The 21325-nt window shown below is 33.8% G+C and overlaps 1 protein-coding gene and 4 pseudogenes across 1 annotated transcript; 3 read left to right on the forward strand and 2 right to left on the reverse strand.

The window, feature by feature from the left end:
* Positions 1–6508: 6508 nt before the first annotated feature.
* On the forward strand, positions 6509–7856 carry LOC120176177 (annotated as a pseudogene).
* Positions 7857–8031: 175 nt separating this feature from the next.
* Positions 8032–10326, reverse strand: LOC120176178 (annotated as a pseudogene).
* Positions 10327–10879: 553 nt separating this feature from the next.
* LOC120176157 lies at positions 10880–14021 on the forward strand. The gene is made up of 2 exons (XM_039182648.1): positions 10880–11226; positions 13805–14021. Exons 1-2 carry the CDS (start codon positions 10934–10936, stop codon positions 14016–14018), a joined length of 507 nt encoding a protein of 168 aa, XP_039038579.1. The 5' UTR covers positions 10880–10933; the 3' UTR covers positions 14019–14021.
* A 3026-nt stretch (positions 14022–17047) lies between these two features.
* LOC120176139 lies at positions 17048–18250 on the forward strand (annotated as a pseudogene).
* Positions 18251–19285: 1035 nt separating this feature from the next.
* Positions 19286–20750, reverse strand: LOC120176140 (annotated as a pseudogene).
* Positions 20751–21325: the final 575 nt, after the last annotated feature.

The raw sequence follows: 21325 nt of genomic DNA on the forward strand, positions 1-21325 counted from the left end.
TTCCGTGGGAAATGGATGCCTAATTGGGAAGGGCCATACGTTGTGAAAAAGGCCTTTTCCGGAGGAGCATTGATCTTGGCAGAAATGGATGGAAAAATTCTGAGAAATCCAATAAACTCGAATTCTGTCAAGAAATATTATGCTTGAAAAAAAAAGAAAGATAAAAAAAAGAAAAAGGAGGGTCAAGGTGAAAACCCGCAAAGGGCATCTTGTAATCAAAAGAAGGATTTGAGTTGAAAACCTGAAAGGGCGGCTCAAATGCAGGTTGATATTAGGCATCTGGCAATTGAACTCTCTTAAGATTCTGACAGTTTGGGAGAAACTTCACATCTACAAGCATTTTGACAACGTTTGAAATCTTCCAGACAAAAGCTTACATCATTACTCTAAATTGTGTCAACTTGATTAATTTAGAAATATTTATGCTAATAAATTGTTGAGACATTTGAATTTTTATCAATCTTATGCTTGCCATAACTTTGAATACAATTCTATTTATTTCAAGTTCAATTTATTTGAGATTCAATTTATTTTCGAAAATTCAATTTACTCTTTTATTGAATTAACATAATTTTGAAATAAGTTAAAGATTTCTGAATATCACTTTATGTTAATACCTTTTAAAAGCATGAAATATAAAGTAAGCAAATCATCACCATCTTAAAGCCATGAACATCAAGATTTTTACACGGGATGTTACCGACAACAAGGTCGAATCCGCCAAATCTACTCATCAATTGCTCCAACCGATCACCATTCAGTTCTTGCACATCTGTTTTCAAAGATATACTAAGACAGTAGAAGGCGACCTTTGCAGCACTGATTCCAGTAAAAAGAAACAAGACATTGATATCACTGGGAAACATGTCTCTATACAGATCCTCGTATATGGTTTTTAAGGAAACCTAGAAGCATTTCCACCCCATCAGGTTCAAGTGGAGCAACTTTATCCCTTCCAACCCATACTAGATTCCATTTTCAGCACTCATCAAGAACATACTTCTGGACACTCGAATGTGGCTCTTTGTCATAAGCTTCAAGAGCCTTACAGATCCTTTCTATCAATTTGGCACTTCATGTACATGTTTATAAACAGTTCAACTTTGTTCTTGAAATCCCAGGAAGGCCATCATTTCTTTGTCAATGGAAAAGCATCAGCACATGGAGGAAGCAGAATAAAGAGAAAATCTGTTCTTAATTGGCAGAATTATGAATATAGCCCTTTTCAGTGTAGTAGCATGAAAATGTTTAGAATCTACAAATTCTTGCTTTACATCTTATAAGTATTGTGATATCCCAGTCCAAACATTAGCTGGAAAGATGAATGTGCTCATAGCATCTTCTGGAAGTGTCCTTTGAGTTATCTGATCTGGTTTGGTAAAACTAATCATTGAATTTGGAAGAGGAATGGGCTAATAGCATCTTCTAGAAGTGTTCTTTGAGTTATCTGATCTGGTTTGGTAAAACCAATCATTGAATTTGGAAGAATAATGTGCTCATAGCATCTTCTGGAAGTGTTCTTTGAGTTATTTGATCTGGTTTGGTAAAACCAATCATTGAATTTGGAAGAGGAATGGGCTCATAGCATCTTCTGGAAGTGTTCTTTGAGTTATCTGATCTGGTTTGGTAAAACCAATCATTGAATTTGGAAGAGGAATGGGCTAATAGCATCTTCTGGAAGTGTTCTTTGAGTTATCTGATCTGGTTTGGTAAAACCAATCATTGAATTTGGAAGAGGAATGGGCTAATAGCATCTTCTGGAAGTGTTCTTTGAGTTATCTGATCTGGTTTGGTAAAACCAATCATTGAATTTAGAAGAGGAATGGGCTAATAGCATCTTCTGGAAGTGTTATTTGAGTTATCTGATCTGGTTTGATATGAAACCACAGAACCAATCATTAAATTTGAAAGATGAATTTGCTCATAGTAGAAATAAGGAGACCTAATAGCATCTTCTAGAAATGTTCTTTAAATTCTCTGATTTGGTTTGATATAAAACAGAAACAATCATTGGAATTAAAAGATGAATTGCATGATCGTCTTCATTAAGAAGTTTCTTTTCAAGCTTCTTTTGCTTATTCCTTTCCCAAAAATCATAGCACAAGTTTCGCCTTTGCTTGTAATTGGGATCATTGCATAATGGCTTCCCATCTTTTACCGGAAGAAATGTGTCGGCAGCCTTAGCCATTTGAGCATCACATATAAAATTTGTCAATTTTGCAATTGATGAATCTGGACCACATCTCTCCATGGCTATTGAAGCTTCAGCCTCTGAGAATCCCATTTTTGTCAAGTATAACAGTCTATTCTCCTCATCAGAATCAGAATTCAAGATTTCTCGGTATTAAAAGAACTATCGATATCTGTGAAATTATCTTGAAAGGTCATTTCATAATCAGATGAGTTGTTATCAGAATCAAACATGTCGCATGAAGGCAAGCTTTTCAAGAGCCTATACTATTGAGTTTTATTTTGAAGAGGTTTTGTGACATTATATCTACATCTACATTTGTCAAAGATGATAGTTTCTCTGTTTTGAAGAAGAAAGATCTATTGGGTTTTTACAATTGAAGAAATACTCAATTCACCAATCTGAAATCAAATAAACTTAACATTCATGCATTATATTTAGGTGTTTGCAAAAATAGGTGCATTTTCATTCATTTCCCTCCATACTGAATTTTTAACAGGAATTTCAAAGATTTTAGCAAAGATTTAAATCCATCATTCAATGGATCAACATTTCCAGTTCGAGTTCATAATGAGAAGAACTCATTTGAAGAAGGAAGAAGAAATTCATAATGAGAAGAATTTGTTCAACCTTTTGCTCAAATCCATCACTTGATGGATTAGCTTTGCCAGAGAAAGTTCATAATGAGAAGAACTCATCTGAAGAAGGAAGAAGAAGTTCATAATAAGAAGAACTTGTTTAACCCTTTGCTTGAATTCATCATTTGATGGATCAGCAGCGCCTAAGAGAGTTCATAATGAGAAGAACTCATCTAAAGAACTTGTTTAACCCTTTTGTTCAAATCCATCATTTGATGGATCAGCTTTTCCAGAGAAAGTTCATAATGAGAAGAACTCATCTGAAGAAAGAAGAAGAAATTCATAATGAGAAGAATTTGTTCAATCTTTTGCTCAAATCCATCATTTGATGGATCAGCTTTTCCAGAGAAAGTTCATAATGAGAAGAACTCATCTGAAGAAGGAAGAAGAAGTTCATAATAAGAAGAATTTGTTCAACCTTTTGTTTAAATTCATCATTTGATGGATTAACATTGCCAGGTAGAGTTCATAATGAGAAGAACTCGTCATCTGAAGAAGAAGAAATTCATAATGAGAAGAATTTGTTCAACCTTTTGCTCAAATCCATCACTTGATGGAGCAGCTTTTCCAGAGAAGTTCATAATGAGAAGAACTCATCTGAAGAAGAAGAAGTTCATAATAAGAAGAGCTTGTTCAACTTTTTGCATAATTCTATCATAGAAGGAGATAGATTAGCATCAGCCTTTCCAGAGAAAGTTCATAATGAGAAGAGCTTATTTAACCTTTTGAATGACTCTATCACAGAAGGAAAAAGGTCAACATCATCCCCAGTGGAAAGTTCATAATAAGAAGAACTCATCTGAAGAAAGAGAAGAATTTATTCAACATCTCCATCATAACCAAGTGAAGCCAAATGGATAAAAAAAATTTATTATCTTTTCATCTTTGCCTTATTCCTGTTAACACAAGAATGAGCAAAGAGGGGCAGCTGAAGATACTAATTTTTTACCCATATTGATTTATTTATTATTATTATTATTATAATAATAATTATTATTATTATTATTATTATTATTATTATTATTATTATTAAATATATTAAATATATATAAAAATAATAAAAAAAAATACAAGCCCAATTTTCTGGCCCAAACCAAACTGAAACCCTAAACATTTAGGATTTCAGCTAGAGTTTCTAACCCTAGCGCCGCAGCCGCCTCTGCCTCCAGCCACCCCACGCCGACGGTCAGCTGCCAGATGCTCGAATCCACTTCAGCCACGACGCCGCCGCCTCGCTGAAGAATCCAGAAGCTTTGCTGCTTCAACAACCGCCGTCCACGTCACAAGCTACATGGGGTGAGTCACCACATAGCTCGGTGACTCACCGAAATCCGCTCTTCGGACCGGTCTGAGACGAGTGCCGGTGATGGCTATAAAGCCATCACCCAACCTGCAAAGAGAAAAAAAAAACAGAGACAGAGAGAGATAGAAAACAGAGAGCACCATCCCACAACCAGTAAAAAACCAAAACAGAAAGGAAAAGAAAAGAAAGGAGCTTACCGAGGAAGCCATCGGACCCCTTCAAACGTCACCAAAACCTTCGGAAACCGAAGGTACTTCTTTAGATTCGCTCCGATCAGGAGCCATTTAGGAGAAAAGAGCACCGGAACCGTCCTTAGGACGGTCCGATCTATCTAATGGTGTAAAAATAAAATTTTTCGGCCACCAGATGCGGTGGCCGGCGGTGAGGGTCACGGCGGCAGAAGGTTGCCGTCCGGTGACCGGCTTCCCTCCGGTGAGGGAAGCTGTTCATTCTCTCTCAGTTAGAGAGAGAATGAAAACTGGAAAATGAAAGAGATGGCCCGAAGGGCCGGCCGTTTTGGGCATTAAATAGCCCTTCCCAAACGACGTCGTTTTGGGGAGGGCTATTTGGGTAATTATTAATAGTTAAATCATGTCCGCTATCCCTTTAATTTGTAAACTTTATATTTTAGTCACTAAATCGAGTTTATAATCCTTTTAATTTAATCTTTAAATTTTAGTTTTATTTATTTTAGTCCTTTATATTAAAATAATCTATTTAGGGTAAATAACATATTTAATCCCTTAATTTTAATAAATAATATTTTAATCCTGAGTTTATATTTTTAATTTATTTTAATCTAATATCCGAATTTTATATAGTTTTATTTTAGTCACTAAATTAATAAAATAAGAAAATATCATGTTTAATCACTATAATTTTGATTAATATTGAATTAGGCTTTTAATTTTAATTTTACTATAATTTAGTCAATAATTTTAAGTAGTTTTATTTATTTTATTGCTTTTAAATACATAGTTCTAATTGTATTTATTATTTTAATTTTACTTGTCTAAATATTTTTATTATTATTATGTAGTCATAAATATATATATAATAAATAAATATTTTTTTTTAATAAATTATTTTTAACATTTATTTTTCAATATCAAAAAAAAGGGCAGTCTTAATACAACTGGATGTCCTATTCTGATATTTTAAAATTAAATATAAAAAAAATATTATTTAATTTTATTCAAATTAATATTTATTAATATCAAAGAAAAGAGCTGTCTTAAGGCACCTAGAAGTCCTTTTCCGATATTTTTAAATATTTTTTATATAATTTTGAAATAATAGGATTATAAATTAAATATATTTTGATTTTTTTAATAATAGAGACAATTTATAATTAAAAAGTACCAATTTTGGGCGTTGTAGGGGTGCTAATCCTTCCCTAAACGTAACCGACCACGAATCCCTTTTTATTATTAAAAAGAACGAATTTTTGGTTATAAACGCAGATCAGTTCAATTTTTTAATTGATGTTTTCTTAAAACTCTTTTTAAAAAAATAATTTTTAGGTATTCGACTTACCTGACCCAAAAAGGCCGATGGCGACTCCCAAATTATTTTCAAAAACCATTTATTCATATCATTTTTCCCGCCAATTAAAAAATTCGTGCCCGGACGAAAACCGGTTACGACACCTTGCATAAATTTCAAATCATAATAAACATTTGCATTAATTTACTCTATTATATAGCTATTTATTAAATGTAGATTCCTTTTGGTATCTATCTATTTATTACTAAGGAGTGCTTTTTTCATATGTTTACCTATATATATGTACGATATTTTATTGTAATATAATATTGAATGTGTTAGACATAGGGATGGGCATGGGACTCGAACCCGATAGATTCAAACCTGACCCGATTAGATCGGGTCAGGTTTTAAAAAAATTAATATTCGGGTCGGGTTCGGGTATAGGGTAAAAAATATCCGACCCGAAAAATATATAATTTTACCTTAATTATTTAGGAATAATTACAATAATATCACTCTATATATTATTTTTTAAATTAAGTCATTGTTTTTATTGACTAAAAATATATTTTTTATTATTTCGGGTCGAATTTTTAAGTTATATATCAGGTCGGGTTCGGGTCAGGTGAAAATTTGTTTTGATCAGGTCGAGTCGGGTCTCGGGTGAAGGACTCTTTGTCCTTGGATCGGGTCAGGTGGACCAAAAACCCGACCCAACCCGACTTATGCCCATCCCTAGTTAGACATATATTGTAATATAATTATTGCATTGTTGCTACTATTGACTTGTACGGGTCAAAGTGTTGGGCTCAACCTAACCTTCCTGTCTCTCGCTTCCTTCATATTTCCCCAAGTTTCTGCTTCATTTTCGTGTTATTGTCCTCCCCAATGGCTACAATTCTCGGGTCGACTAAGCATCAGCCATTGTGGCTGCTTCTGCTTGTTTTCTTGTTGATACTGTCAAACGCAGAACCTCAGGTGCCCTGCTACTTCATATTTGGAGACTCGTTATCCGACGTCGGCATTCGCCTTACGGGATCGATTTTCCTAAAGGACCAACCGGAAGGTTTACTAATGGCCGAACCATGCAGGATATCATTGGTTTGCACTTTTTTTCCTATTTCCCTGTATAAAAAAATATGTACCACTATTTTTTTTGGTGGTAGCTATCTCTTTGTATTGATATGGAAAATGACAGTTCAACTACTGGATTTCGAAGAATTTATTCCTCCTTTTGCCACTTCAAGAGGCCAAGATATTCTCAAGGGCGTGAATTATGCATCTGGATCTGCTGGGATTCTCAATGAATCTGGACAACAAGTGGTAATAATTATCTGCTTGTATGTGCAGCATTTACACAATCATTGAAAATGGACGTGTTTTTTGAATTGCAGGGTGATCGAATAAGCATGAACAAGCAGTTAAGCAACCACCAAACCATAATCTCAACAATGGCAGAGATGTTGCGGGAATGTTCAGCTTCAAAGCTTCTAAGAAAATGCATATATGCGGTTCAAATCGGCAGCAATGACTACATTAACAACTATTTCATGCCACAATACTACAACACCAGTCGCCTGTTCACCCCACACCAATACGCTGCATATCTTATTCAACAATATTCACGCCAAATAAAGGTTGTAAAACATAACGTGCTTGGATTGTTATACTCAAACTTGTTGTTTTATGTTTTTATTTCATTTTCTTCTCTCCAGATTCTGTACAATAATGGGGCAAGGATGCTTGCACTATTCGGAATCGGTTCCATAGGGTGTACTCCAAGTGCAAGCACATCGTATGGAACAAATGGCTGTCTGCGTGGAGAAATTAAACAGAGCTGCTCATCTCTTTAACAGAAGGCTTCTATCACTTGTTAATGAACTGAATAGCAATTTAACCGACGCTAAATTTACACATTTAAATCCTTCTGGAACAAGCTTTGCAAACTCCCTGGGTAAATATCAGCAAAAGAGAACAGATTCATTCATTTATAGAAAGAAAAATTGTAAGTGTTGCTTCTCTGTTTCCAGGGTTTACAGTGGCAAATGTTAGCTTCTGCAAAATAGGGAGTTATGGCAGCCTTTGCGTTCCTGGTTCAAAGCCTTGTGAGGACCGAAGTCGGTATGTGTTTTGGGATGCAGTCCACCCTTCGGATGCATGGAATGAGGCAACTGCAACTCAGGCTTATGGCTCAACTGCTGAGGAACAACCACGATGCCGATGGAGACATTTGTGAATGGCAAAGAAACTCTGGTGTCACTGTAATCTATTAGTTTGAATCATTTTAATACGATTAGTCCCTCGCTTTAAAAATAAACCCAATGGTATATGCAAGAAACCAGCACACTTAATTAACTTTGAATCCAAGAAAACCAACAATAGTAAACGCAAAACATATCTCGGTGCGCTACAAATAAAGTTCAGGAAACAAAACTCAAAATCATGTCTATAACAATGGAGGTTACAAACAAAAGGGCTTTTAAAGAGTTTCTAGTGGTGATAGGATTGCCTATGTTTTACTCCTCGTCTTCCTCATCACCATCTCCACCAGCAGCCTTCCTGCAGCTGCTCTCTGGTTCTTTCTCTTCACTCTTCCGGGACGGCTACCTCCAAATGGACTTGTGAGAGAGAAATCAATATGTTTTTGAGTCAACGCTCACCATGAAGGATGGGATGTTCACAACTTGCCTCCAACCCTATCAAGTGCATAGCAAACATCAGCGTATACCATCCAGAGCATTTATAACATCTTAATTGGCCTTCAACTCAAAGTGAAATCAAACTTGAGCCATGCTTCAATCTCAAATTTCAAGTCAACTCTCACTTCTTAAAGCTAGTACTCGGGTCGATTAGACACCTAGGCTTAACAAATACAAAACTGTTCAACAAGAAATTGTAAAGAGGAATAGCAAAGAAGGCAATAAATTCCAATAACTTGCAAATCAGAAGCCACGTTAGCATATCAGCAATCAGATAGGAAATTTGGCTGAAAACCAGTTGCAGTCAAACACACTAATTCTTCATGAGTAGATTGTTTACCAAGTTTATGTCATGAAAACATATAGCTTCTTGAAAGCAGGCCAGCATTTGAGACATTGAAGAAAACTCATACGATCAGACAAACTAACAACACCCTTTGAAACTATCAGTTATCACTTCTGAGCACATTACAAAAGACAGCAGACAGACAGACAAATAAACACAAAGGAATTAAACAAAATTAATACACATTTGGACTACCAACTTTGACATTTGAATTCATTTAAAAGTATATGTAACATTTTCACTTGAGCAGCATGATATGAAAACATACACTGTATAATGAGAGGAAAACACTACCCGATATGCCTTTGTCTGTCCACACATGAGCATGGTGAATCGACTTGGCCGTACCAGACTTGAACACAAGTGTTTGCAAGCGACGCTCAAGGAAGTTCTCAACGGCCAAAGCCAAGACATAATCGAGCTTGTTCTGGCTCTCATCCAAAAGCCCCTACCTGTTCATCCTACGAAGAAGTGCTTCACATTCAAAAATAATATGAGGGTTCTTCTCATCAAGAGTGAGAAGGTCCCTAGCAGCATTACGGATACGGCTCAAAGCATATTGAACCCTCCAGAACTCCCTCTTACATCGAAGCCCATACTCTCCTACAAGCCTCAACTCAGCATCCCAATCGTTCCTTCTCATAAAGACGTCGTGGCTTCTTAAAGGTCTTCCCATCTACAACCACACATTAATTGAATAATATAAAACAAAATATTTATTTGCAAATATTTCACTATTAGGATCCAAAATTATCATAAAACTAATCAACCAATAATACCCTGCTGCTTCCAAGATTCAAACCCGGGACCTAAAAGTTGGAATCTTTATTTGCAAAAATGTGTTCGAAATAACTAAGCCAGCATTTAGCATACATATCAAAAAGTAAAAAAAAAAAACTAAATCTACAGAAAAAGCCCGAGCTTTAAGATTATTTCTAACGTTCGGAGCTACACTAAACTAAATAAATCCAGTTCCATTATTAACCGAAATACGATTAAAAGGAATCATAAAAGCTAAATACAGAAACTCACTTACAAGGACTAAAAAATAAGTAAATTGGAAGGACAAAAACTTTAATCGAACAATACTAACTCAGTTGAAACAACAGATCAAGCTTAAAACAGCGAGGAAAAGGTGCAAGAGATTTAACTTACAATTGCGGTAAAAACTGACGTGAACCGTGGTTGCGCCGGCTCCTCGTCAAATACAGCTGGGAGAAAAGGGAGAAACCGAGGTAAGGAAGAGAAAGGAAGCAAAGCGATATTATTATAAATTAGGGAAACCCTAAACCCTAATTTTGGGCGTTTTAGGGATTATAATGGGCTGCTCAATTTGTACAAAAGTGAGCCTTTTGGTCTTTTAATTTTGGGCATCATCAAATTTCATCTTTTATTATCAACTGTTTAAAGTAAAATACAAAACTTAATTATATGTTTGGCCCTTGAACTTTTACTTTCATACTATAATAATTCTCGAATTTATTTTATCTTGTATTATTTTCTGATTGTATTTCATTTCATCAAATACATTAACCTTTTCATAACATGGTTAAGTGGGCGATGATATGACACTCTAAAATTTTACCATGATACGACTCAAAATTTAAAAATTTATACAACTTACAAAAATAAAATTGATACCATTCTGATTTGACTCGCATCTTACCTCTAATTTTTAAAAATTGAGAAACATAGGTAGTTCAGAAGGTCAATGTGTGCATTGCTTAATTATGGATATGGTGTAAACACAATCATTGTGCCCATAAGTTATTTGAAACAGTTGAAATAATTTATATATGTATTTTGGTTGTTTCCTTTCTTGCTTCCACTCTTGAAACACCGTCTTGGGATCTAAATCATGAATTTCAAAATCACATTGATTTATTCCATTAATCTTGTAATTAAATAAATTAATAGGCTGCTGTGAAATTCCTTTTTTTCTGATTTCATATGGAAATATGATGGAAGACTTTTAAATATAAGTCCTCCAAGTATATGTGCTTGTGTTTTAAATGAAATACTGCTACTCTAAAACAGATTTACATTGAAATAAAATAATCCTCCAAGATTCTATTAATGGCGACAAAGTAGGAGAAAGAGATTCAAGAATTGCAAATCGATTAGTACGTTGTTATCTTAACTCCCTATATTTTGGGTATCATTGACCCCTATTTTTTTTACAACATTGAACTTCTTATATGTATATAATATAACTGCTCATCTGTTTTCTTCTTGATTCATCAGATCATGGTGTAATCAAGATCGATCATGGCTGTGACCATCAAGAAAGCGGCCCTCGTCGTTGCTGGCCTCGGTGTCTTATCTTTCATCTTCGGAGTCATTGCCGAGAACAAGAAGCAGGAGACCGGAACCCCAATTCCCGGAAAAGACGTGGTTGTATACAAGTATCCGTCGGATCCCTCCGTACGTGGCTCTCGGTTACATGTCGGTTTCGTTTCTCGTACTTCTCTTGCCGGCTATTTGTCACTGTTTTACCTTTATGAAGGAAAAACTGTTCTCTTCCAGAGAACTGCTTTCTTCGTCTTTTTAAGCATTGCCTTGTAAGCACTTCTATCCCTTTGCGTTTTAGTCCATGGTTTGTTATTCAATTATTTGCTTTAATAATGTGAAAATGGTTATTAGGAATTATTCCAAGTTTTGATGTCTTGAGTTTGAGTCTTGTGTGAATTTGCTTTAGATTTATTTTTGTTTTGAATTCTATATAGATGTGTTTACGAATGGAATTAAGATCAAACATGGGACAAAAGAATAGTTTAGGATGATTACAATATATTATGTTCATATATTTTCTTAGTCTATTGAAAACACATATAAAGATATAGTTGTTTGAATGTGAAACCTCTAGGAAGAACAATACTCCCTGTTTACCACTAAGAGGTCACTCAATATATTCCTATTAAGTAGATAAATAAAGCCATCAGGAGGAACAAATGCTTTATTTGATTAATATTTAAACTAAAATAACTTAAAATATTATTTTACTAAAAATTTTGGAGACCTACAATCCCTTGCACCCAACAAATGACTCTGCTCCTCAATATATTATGATTATTTCATTTATATCCCATATGAAAGTCACTTACGTATAATTATGGACACCGGACGAAATTATATACGAAATGGGGAGTTCCTGTCCAGGGCCGGTTCAATGAATTTTAATGCCCTGGGCGAAATAATAATTTTGTGCCCATAAATTTACAATAGGATTATTAGAAGTATTAGGTGAATCATTGGAATTTTCAATCGGATTATTAGAAGGTTTAACCGGTCTAACAATAAATCTATCTAAAGACCTATGTAAAGAATTAGCCATTTCTTGTTCTTGTTTTTTTCGTTTTCTATTTTGGGCACCCGATGGTTGTTTTCGAGGTAACATATTTAAAAGTAATCAATAAAACAAATATAGAAGCATGTAAACAATAAAACAAATATATTAGTAGGGAAAGATACAACCTGGCCGGTAACCAAAGTTAATGTTATTGACTTGTTCTTTCTCACAATCAATTGATCTGGAAAATTAATGATGAAATCAAAATAATTAATAGCAATCACTCTAAAAAAATGTCTTGAACAAAAATATTTAGCCACTGTTTTTTTTTCTTCATCAAACTAAGTTTGCTACTACACAATCAAAATTCAAACAATGTTATTACTTAAGGGTCTGAATTAAAACGAAATGATATTATTGAAAGATCCAGTTATGAACTCTTAACATAGACCCTAAAATTATAGATAAAATTCAGAATCGGTAAAGATAATGACCTCCCTATAATAGAAAATTTATATATGCAAAAGTACAAGGACCGAAAACAGAATTAAACCTTAGAGAAACAAAATATACAAAAGAAATGAACATAAAGGGGGAATTGACCATTGATAAAAGATAATAATAATTAAAGTTGTGAAAAGGATAAAATAAGAGGAGAAATGTGTGGTTTGTTAGGGGCAAGAACATCGTAAACCAAGGAAAATAGCATGGAAATTGCAATGTTCAAAACCTAAAATCAAAATGACCAATGAATCATGGAGATGAGTAGGTGTCTAATTCCATGCTACCATTGTCGTATTACCAGACAAAACGTGTCCTCTATTGCCATGTAAAGGTGAGTCACAGATTAATTTACACCCTAAACTCCACTCACGCAAAGAACCCTTAGCCGCTCGACCCTCTCTCTTCTCTCCACTCACTTTGTCTTTCCAGATCGAAAGCCCTGAGGCCAGCCTCTCGAAAGAAATCCAAAGCTTCGGTCTTGGACTCCGATGACTCAAATAACCTCAGTAAACATCTAACCTTATTTTACTTTTTTATTTTGATTCAAGAACAATAAAAAACAGAAAATGGTTGCATGGTATTGTTTAAGGAAAATTCATACCTCTGTAAATAATTAACCCTACCCTCTCTGTTACAAGTGTTTCAAATAGGATGACGATTTTTAATCGAATGGTTGCCTTTGCTCACTCCATTTTCGTGTATTTCGCTTGCTAATGGTCCTTTTCTTGAATGGTTTTTTCAAATCCTATTTCTTCCCCTTTTTTGTGCTCGAAATAGTTCCCTTTTTCTATTTTTTCCACCGAATCTTGCTTGTCCTCTTGTTGATTTTTCTTCGTTATTTGGCGAAGTAAAATCTCGAAAATTTAAGGGTTTAGGTTGATTTTTCTTCTTTGACTTTGGGGATGATTTAGTAGATATTGAATTTTGATGATTTGGGTTACTGCTTGTAGATTTGGTGATTACGGCAAGGATGGCTTGAGTTGGTGTGTGGTGCTGGCAGCTTGCTTCACTGGATTTTAGGCTAATTTTTTGGGTCAAATATATATATATTGTATATATGTGCTTATAAACTGATGCCCCTCAAATATATGTTGCCCTGGGCCAAGGCCCATCTGGCACATGTATTGGGTCGGGCCTGTTCCTGTCCCTCTCAAAATTATTGGTTTAATAGTATTTTAGATTCTTATCAGTTTAAATTTAAATAAAATTGGATTTCCCCCAATTTTTAGATTAAATACCTTGTTATTTTGAAATTAAGTACCTTGTCCCTCCCAATAATTGATCCTGACACTGTCCCTGTAGACACCCTTATTAAGATACACATATTTGATATGGTTATGGGTCAGGTTTACAGGAGGAGGCCTAGCGGCGAGTCTGCTGTTGTGGCGGACGATCACAGAGCATGTTCACTTGAGTCTCAATGTTCATGAAAATCTGAGCACACAATGCCCCACTGCTAAGATTGGACTCCTAGGTTGTGGTGCGTTTGTGTCCCTTGATACAGCCCTCTTCTGGTTAGTTGCCCTTATGTTGGCTGATAATGCCTTTCAATCACTTTGATGAAGTTGAAAACAACACTAAAGTTCACTCTCTTGTAGCTACTGAATAAATACCATAATGCATGTCTCCCCAACTATCTCTTATCTTTATGTATGTTGTTTATACTTTGTTTCCATTTCATAGTGTTAGGGGTTGTTTGTTTGGCTCTGAATGAAACTATTCAGCGCTGAATGTTGAACCGTTTAGCATTCAGACTGTTTGTTTCTCACATCTGAATGATTCAGTGCTGACTGATTCAGCAAAACAATGCTAAATGATTTAGCACAGAAGTACATTCTGAATGATTCAGAACCATTATCAAACAGCATGTCACATTCAGAGCTAATTCATACAGAGCCTCTGAATCATTCAGCACTTAATCATTCTGAAGTAAACAAACAACCCCTTAATCTTTCTACGATTGGTATTTCTTCTGCAAAATTAGATATGTATTTGGAACATTGAGCATTAATGAAATTTGAATTGCTACATTACTTCTAAAGAATTGTCTACATATTTGAAAATTGTATATGTATTTTATCAAAGCAGAGTCTGTCTTAGACATTTTCAGAGCCCTGAGCGAAAACTCAAAAATATGCATTTATAAAGTGAAAGTATATTTCATTACTTTGAACAATTAATTTAACATTACATAAATAAATCATAGAAAATGATTAAATTTTGTGAAAATATATTATTTTTATTATTTTATTAAGAAAATACCTTATTTTTTATTAATAAGAAAATACCTTAAATACAATTCAAAAAGAATAAATATAAAAAAATTGAATGCATGTATGATATATAGCTTGATTTTGAATAATAAATAAATAAAAAGAATTGTATATTATTTTATTGTTAGATTTAGATTGAAGAAATAAAATTTAAAGAATATTTGATAAATTGAAGAATGAGATTTGAAAAAAGAGAAAAAACGATTAGATTTAATTCAAAATTGAATGAATAAATAATAGAAATGGAAAAAGAGGGTTAATAAAATTTTATGAATTTATAAAGATTAATGGCGTAATTATAAATATAAAAAATTGGTGAAATTTAATTAAAAATTGAAGGAATTCAATTTTAATGTATGACTACAACAATGTCGATTATTTATTAAATTTGTAAATATTACATTGATGCGACACTTTTTTTTATTAAGTATAAAGTGATTATGAGGTTGTATATATTTTAATTTTTATTAAATTTATTGACAACAGACGCATAGTACAAAATTCAATTATTTTAAAAAAAACATCTAATTTTATTAATAAATAAGAAAAAATCCAAAATTACAATAATTTTTACGATAAAAATCGTAAATCAGATACATAATTGAGAAAATCTTCTATAATCATTAAGAAACTAGCCACTTAAGATCATAGCAGAACCATACAAGGAAAAGATGAAAATCTCATCCAGAAAACTCGAACAACATGTAAATACGAATAGATCTAACTGCTACGGCAAACCAACCACAATAGAAGATTTAAATTACTGAAAGACCACCGACAAAACATAAATCAGAGCCAAGCATCACGAGATAATTATCTGCGATCATAAGATACATATCCAAATCCAATTCGATGGAAGCAAAGAAGATCAACGAGATAACAAATGAGCGTCATCTTGATCAGTCGAGGCGATGTCAAATTCAACCCTGTAAAAATATTAAAAAAAACGTTAAATTTAAAATAAGATACTAAAATAAAAATAAAATATAATGTTAAATATAATTTAAAAAATTAATCAAGTGACCGGCATAAAAAAAATATAGAATGAGATACCAATAAATAATTTAGGCTGAAATATATTAATCATATGTATAAACCTGCCTAGCCATGAAGACCCCTACATGAAGCCCACGTATTGTTGGTATAAAATATTTTAAAGTAGTTTAATCAATTGTCATAAAAAGAAAATATATATTTTAAAATAATAATAATTGTAATCAATTGTCATCTTTGTAATAAATTGCGGGTGGCATAGGATTATTTGTATAGGGTTGTTGTTTGTTGTTTGTTGTTTGTTGTTTGTTGTTTGTTGTTCTGTTGTTGGGTTGAGGTTGTGATGTATGTTTTCGTGCTGCGTTCGGATAAATAAAATCACATTTATCCAAAAAAACAATAATTGTAAAAATTCAGTTTATTTACCTAATTACTTTTAATTGGGAACATCCAATTATTTCAAAATTCAAATATCAACACCTAATCTATTCTCTCATTTTTTTTAATTTTTAGAATATGCCTCCTTTGCAAATAAAATAAAGTACTTATATATATATATATATAAGGTAATATAAGATAATATATGTTCTAAGACTCTCAACCATTTAATAATGAACACTCATATTTTTGACATTTTTAATAATGGAACCCTTAATCAGTGAGATCGCTTGGTTCACGTCAAGTATTTTTTAATAGAACTACAAGTATTTTTTTTTAAATAATACTATTTGATGATTTTCATTTTATTATAATGATTATGTTTATGGAATTATTTTTCACTTAAACAATCCTTCCAGGAATATTTACATTGAAAAGAAAGAACGAATATTGCTTAGATTGAAAGATTTTGACCAATTTTGAACGCACACCAATTGTCATTTCTAGAAGGGAAAAAAACTATTAAAGCAAATTGAGACTAATTTCAAGGTAAAATATTAGAAGGTTGCTTTGTCATTTTATTTGTTCAAGGAGAAAAGACAAAAAAGCTTCCCATGAATTGAAATTGAGTGTATGAAAACAATTTGATCTTCAAAAAACAAAAAAGTTGATTTTACAGTCAAATTCAAGCCGTTGAATTGGATTTAAACGAGCTTCATATCCCATCAACTTTGACTTGAGTTTCCATTAAAACCCAGTCTTTAACCTCAAGTTTTCGCCAAACTCATCTCCCTTAGAATCCATTAAAGGGTTGGGTTCTTCAACTTTTGCATACCGATGCAGATTTTATGCTAGAGGGACAAACTTTTAAAATTTTAATTTTAAGTTGTAGATTGTAATCTTAATTTTATACCAACTTCATCAACTTTGTTGGGTCCTTATAAAATGGATGGTGAGTCGAAGATCGATAAGGTTGAAGATGAGATGTTGCCTGGTTTCTGATTTCATCCGACAGATGAAGAGCTCGTCGGATTTTACCTCAAGAACAAGATACAGCAGAAATCATTACCCATTGAGCTCATCAAGCAACTTGACATTTACAAATATGAACCCTGGGATCTCCGAAGTGAGTTTTCATCATTTCTTTACTCTCTTACTACACTCATAGTACTAAGTTACAGTTACTGTGTCGAGATTGCAAATATTATGGATGTTATGACGTGATTTAATACTTGGAGTAGACTATGTAATACTCATTCAGGATACACTTTCTGGTTCCATTTTCTCAGGGCTAGCAGCATCCGGCGAGAAAGAGTGGTATTTCTACTGTCCTAGAGACCGTAAATACCGAAACAGTGCGAGGCCTAACAGAGTAACAAGAGACGAATTTTGGAAGGCGACCGGAACTGATAGGCCTATTTACACTTCCGATGGCACCAAATGTATTGGTTTAAAGAAGTCCCTAGTGTTCTATCGAGGAAGAGCTGCCAAAGGGATTAAAACAGATTGGATGATGCATGAATTTAGACTGCCTTCACTCTCGGACAAAATCCTTTCTGCTAATGTAAATGATAATCACCGACTCCATTAATGTTTTTTTTTTAGTAACCGTCTAACATTTGGCTTGTTTTCATTACAGGATTCATGGGCTATTTGTAGGATATTCAGAAAGATCAATTCCATTGCTCAGAGAGCTCTTTCTCGTACTTTGATACCCTCCTTATCATCTGATATACTCCACAATTGTTACCCTCGCAATCAGTTCAATTCGGACAACATTTATTGCAGAAAAAATGAACTGCAACATGCACAACAATGGAGACCATCTCCGTTGCCGGTTCCCAATGGAGAACTTCACAACAACTTCACGTTTTCGGTCGATGCTTTGTCTATGCTATTGAGGCCACAGGCGATGATGATGGTTGCCGGTGAAGTTACGAACAATATCGGGAGTACGGACCGATATTGAAGGGCAACAACAGCATCTCGATTGCTTGTCAATAAGCTTGCCGCAAGAGTTGCAAGGCACGGTGAGGACCTCGAATGAAGGCCTTGACGAGAACCATCGGAGGACTATCCGATCAATGGGATTTCCTTTTAGCATGTAGCCAAATGTGTTTGATTCATGGAAGCCTAATATGCCATGGGATTCACCTCAACTTTCCGACTGGAACTTCCACTACTTACAGACAAATGCTATATATAAACAGAAATTTTCATACGCAGTAATTGTCAAATATATTTAAGGCTTAAATATACATTTGGTATATGAAATTTCTCTCAAATGTACTAACAGAACTTTTGATATTTTTGCTCTTAAGTTGATCTTTCTCTTAAATTGGTATTTACATAATTTTTACGCTCGAATTGATTTTCTCTTAAATTAGTACTTAAATAGTTTTTGCTGCAAAGAAGAACTTAAACTTTATTTGCATCCACTATTTTGATACCTTTTTAAAGATATAAAGATGTGGCAACATAAGATTTTATTAATGATATTAAGACGTGACAGCATAAGATTATACGGCGTGTTAATCATGTGTTTTTTAAAAATATTAAAATTTTACAGAATTAGATATTATATATTAGAGTAATCGTAGAATAAGATCAACTCTCTCTTTCTCCATGGGATTCGAATAAAATGAGAATTTTACTATCATAATGAAATTCATATAGCATCTCTTAATCAAATTCGCAGATTTTGTGAAGATATTATTGAAACCCCATCTTCATAGGCTAAATCACTGTATAACATGTGAAAAAAAGAAAACAATGGAAGTACTCTATTTAGGGATTTGCAGTGTTTTTTTCCCCATAGTGACAGGAAAACAGTTAGTAACCAGTGACAAGTACGATAAAGACGAAAATTGGAAACAATTTTGATTGATATTACTCTTGTTTCTAATAATCTTAAATGATCGGTTGTATATGTTCAGAATTTTTTTTAACCAATGACAATGTATACACACTCTACATACACAAATGCTCGAACCTGTACACACTCTAAATACACAAATGCTCGAACCCGAAACCTTTAGGGATAATTTTGATTGATATTATGCTTTAAATGGCCTATGAAAATTATAAAAAAGAAACAAATAAACAAGATCATCCTTAAGGCAATAACCGGCCAAATTGATTTGTCATCAAATTAAACAAGTAGCAAAATAATCAAAGTATTTATTTCAAAATAAAAAAAAAATGCAGAAATTCAGTTCAATATTTCATCATCACCGCACTAATAACCAAATTACCTTCACCAAAGATTCGACGGCTAAATTCTTAGCTCTTCAAAGCTTGTTTTTCCTTGGACTTTTGGATCTTCAGAACTTTCTTCACAATCTTCTGCTCTTCGACTAAGAAGGCTCGAATTATCCTTTGAAAGATGGAAAGAAAACAATCAGATTTTGCATCAATGAAAACCAACAAGCTAGCATTCATTATCATGTAACAGCAAATAAGCAATGCAAGAGTTTATATTTTATACCTCTCTCTGACAGCACTTCCCGATAAAACACCACCATAAGCACGATTCACAGTACGGCGGTTCCTTGGCAATCTAGACCTCTTCTATTCAGCAGGTCTCAAGTGAGGAATCTGCAGTGAACCCATGTGAGAGAAACATAAGAACCACCTCAAAAAACTTCACAACTTCGAGTCTAATCAACCAAACGTTCAGTAAGACCCTAGTTGAGAAAGTAAACATAAAATGATTAAATCTAAAAGAGTATTCCATATCTCTTTTTTGGTCAAAAAGGTTTTACATTTGAACTTAATATGCAGAAAACATGGGCATCAAAAGTGTCATATTTCATAAACAGCTTCCAAGTGAAATGCTACAATGGGATCCATAATACAATGTTACAACATATATTTACAGCAGTAGGCTGTTATAGCTTTGATTACACCGGCGATGGCGATAAACACTGCTCAGACAGAGAACACATCAAACTTAAATCCATGATGATCACAAGTTACTACCAATTCCTAAATGATTTCATGAAAACAACCACATCTTAAGGTTTAAAACTCCTGAACAACAAATTTGAGATACTATACTATCAGAATCACACCTCCGTTTTAGATTTTAAACAAGGATCTAAAACTAACAATAAAAGTAAGAAAGTTTGCATGTTAATTTGGAACATAAAATCATGAAGCATCCAACAAAATGAATATAAAAGATAGAAAGTCTAAACCAATAGTCACTTCTTCCATCATTATAAGCAAAGAGGTATCTAGATTACATACTAATTGGATCAAGCGAACAATAAGATCAAAATCCACCGTACATAAAAACTGAATTCAATTCAGAAAAGAAAAGTACTTACACCCTGAATTCTTTTGCCAGCAACAGGACACTTAGGCCCACTTGCTCTCTTCTTAGTAGTCTGATAAACCAATTTCCCACCTTCAAAATTAAAAAGAAAAATCACAAATTTCAATTGAAAATTAGATGAACACAAACCGGCATCATTCTATAAACCTCCAGACTTACCAGGGGTCTTAACCACACGGTGTTGGTTGGATTTGGTAACGTAGCTATGGCGAGTCCGATAAGTGAGTCTTTGAACCATTTTTGTAGGTTTTCAGGCTTTGGGTTTTACCTTCTCCGCTCTATTTAACGGAAAAACCAAAGAGAGACAAAGCGTAGAGTAAAATGGTTTGAGTTGGAGAAGACAATGTATAAACATGGATGCTTTTGGAAGGAAGCCCTAGATCGTACGGTTATATTTTAGGATTTTCTATCGACGGTTGAGATTATGCATGTTTGTTTTTATCCGACTTATATATATATTGAAATAATCAGATATTCATTTATCGAAGCCGTATCAACAAACGTCTTGTTAAATACCGACTGAACAAATATAGTCGTGGCTATTGAAAATAACATATAACAATGATCGCTTAGAGATAGCCTACAAACAAAACCATTAATTAGTGAAGCAACGACGTACAAAAATTGAACACACAAATAGCTCCGAGCATTAAACATAGAGGAGAGAAACTTGAAGAACCACAAAAATTACCAACGAAAAAAATGATCTCCCCCTAACAACAATCTCATTCGGCACCTTTATGCGATAATCAACGAACCGTCTTGAACAAACGAACAGAGGAACCATGCATCGGGAAACCAACAATCATGTATTCAGGTAAAATAAAAAATCGACAAGAAAACCAAATAAAAAATTGCACCGAGAGTCCAAAAACATCGATGGC

This window comes from Hibiscus syriacus, unplaced genomic scaffold (assembly GCF_006381635.1).
Source record: "Hibiscus syriacus cultivar Baekdansim isolate YM2019G1 unplaced genomic scaffold, ASM638163v2 tig00112230_pilon, whole genome shotgun sequence".
Classification (NCBI taxonomy): domain Eukaryota; kingdom Viridiplantae; phylum Streptophyta; class Magnoliopsida; order Malvales; family Malvaceae; genus Hibiscus; species Hibiscus syriacus.

Bases quoted from the DNA above. Each gene is read 5' to 3' on its own strand.
- LOC120176157 (XM_039182648.1), top strand. From the start codon at position 10,934: ATGGCTGTGACCATCAAGAAAGCGGCCCTCGTCGTTGCTGGCCTCGGT. The intron at 11,227-13,804 runs GTAAGCACTTCT...GTTATGGGTCAG, and splicing joins GTCTTTTTAAGCATTGCCTT to GTTTACAGGAGGAGGCCTAG.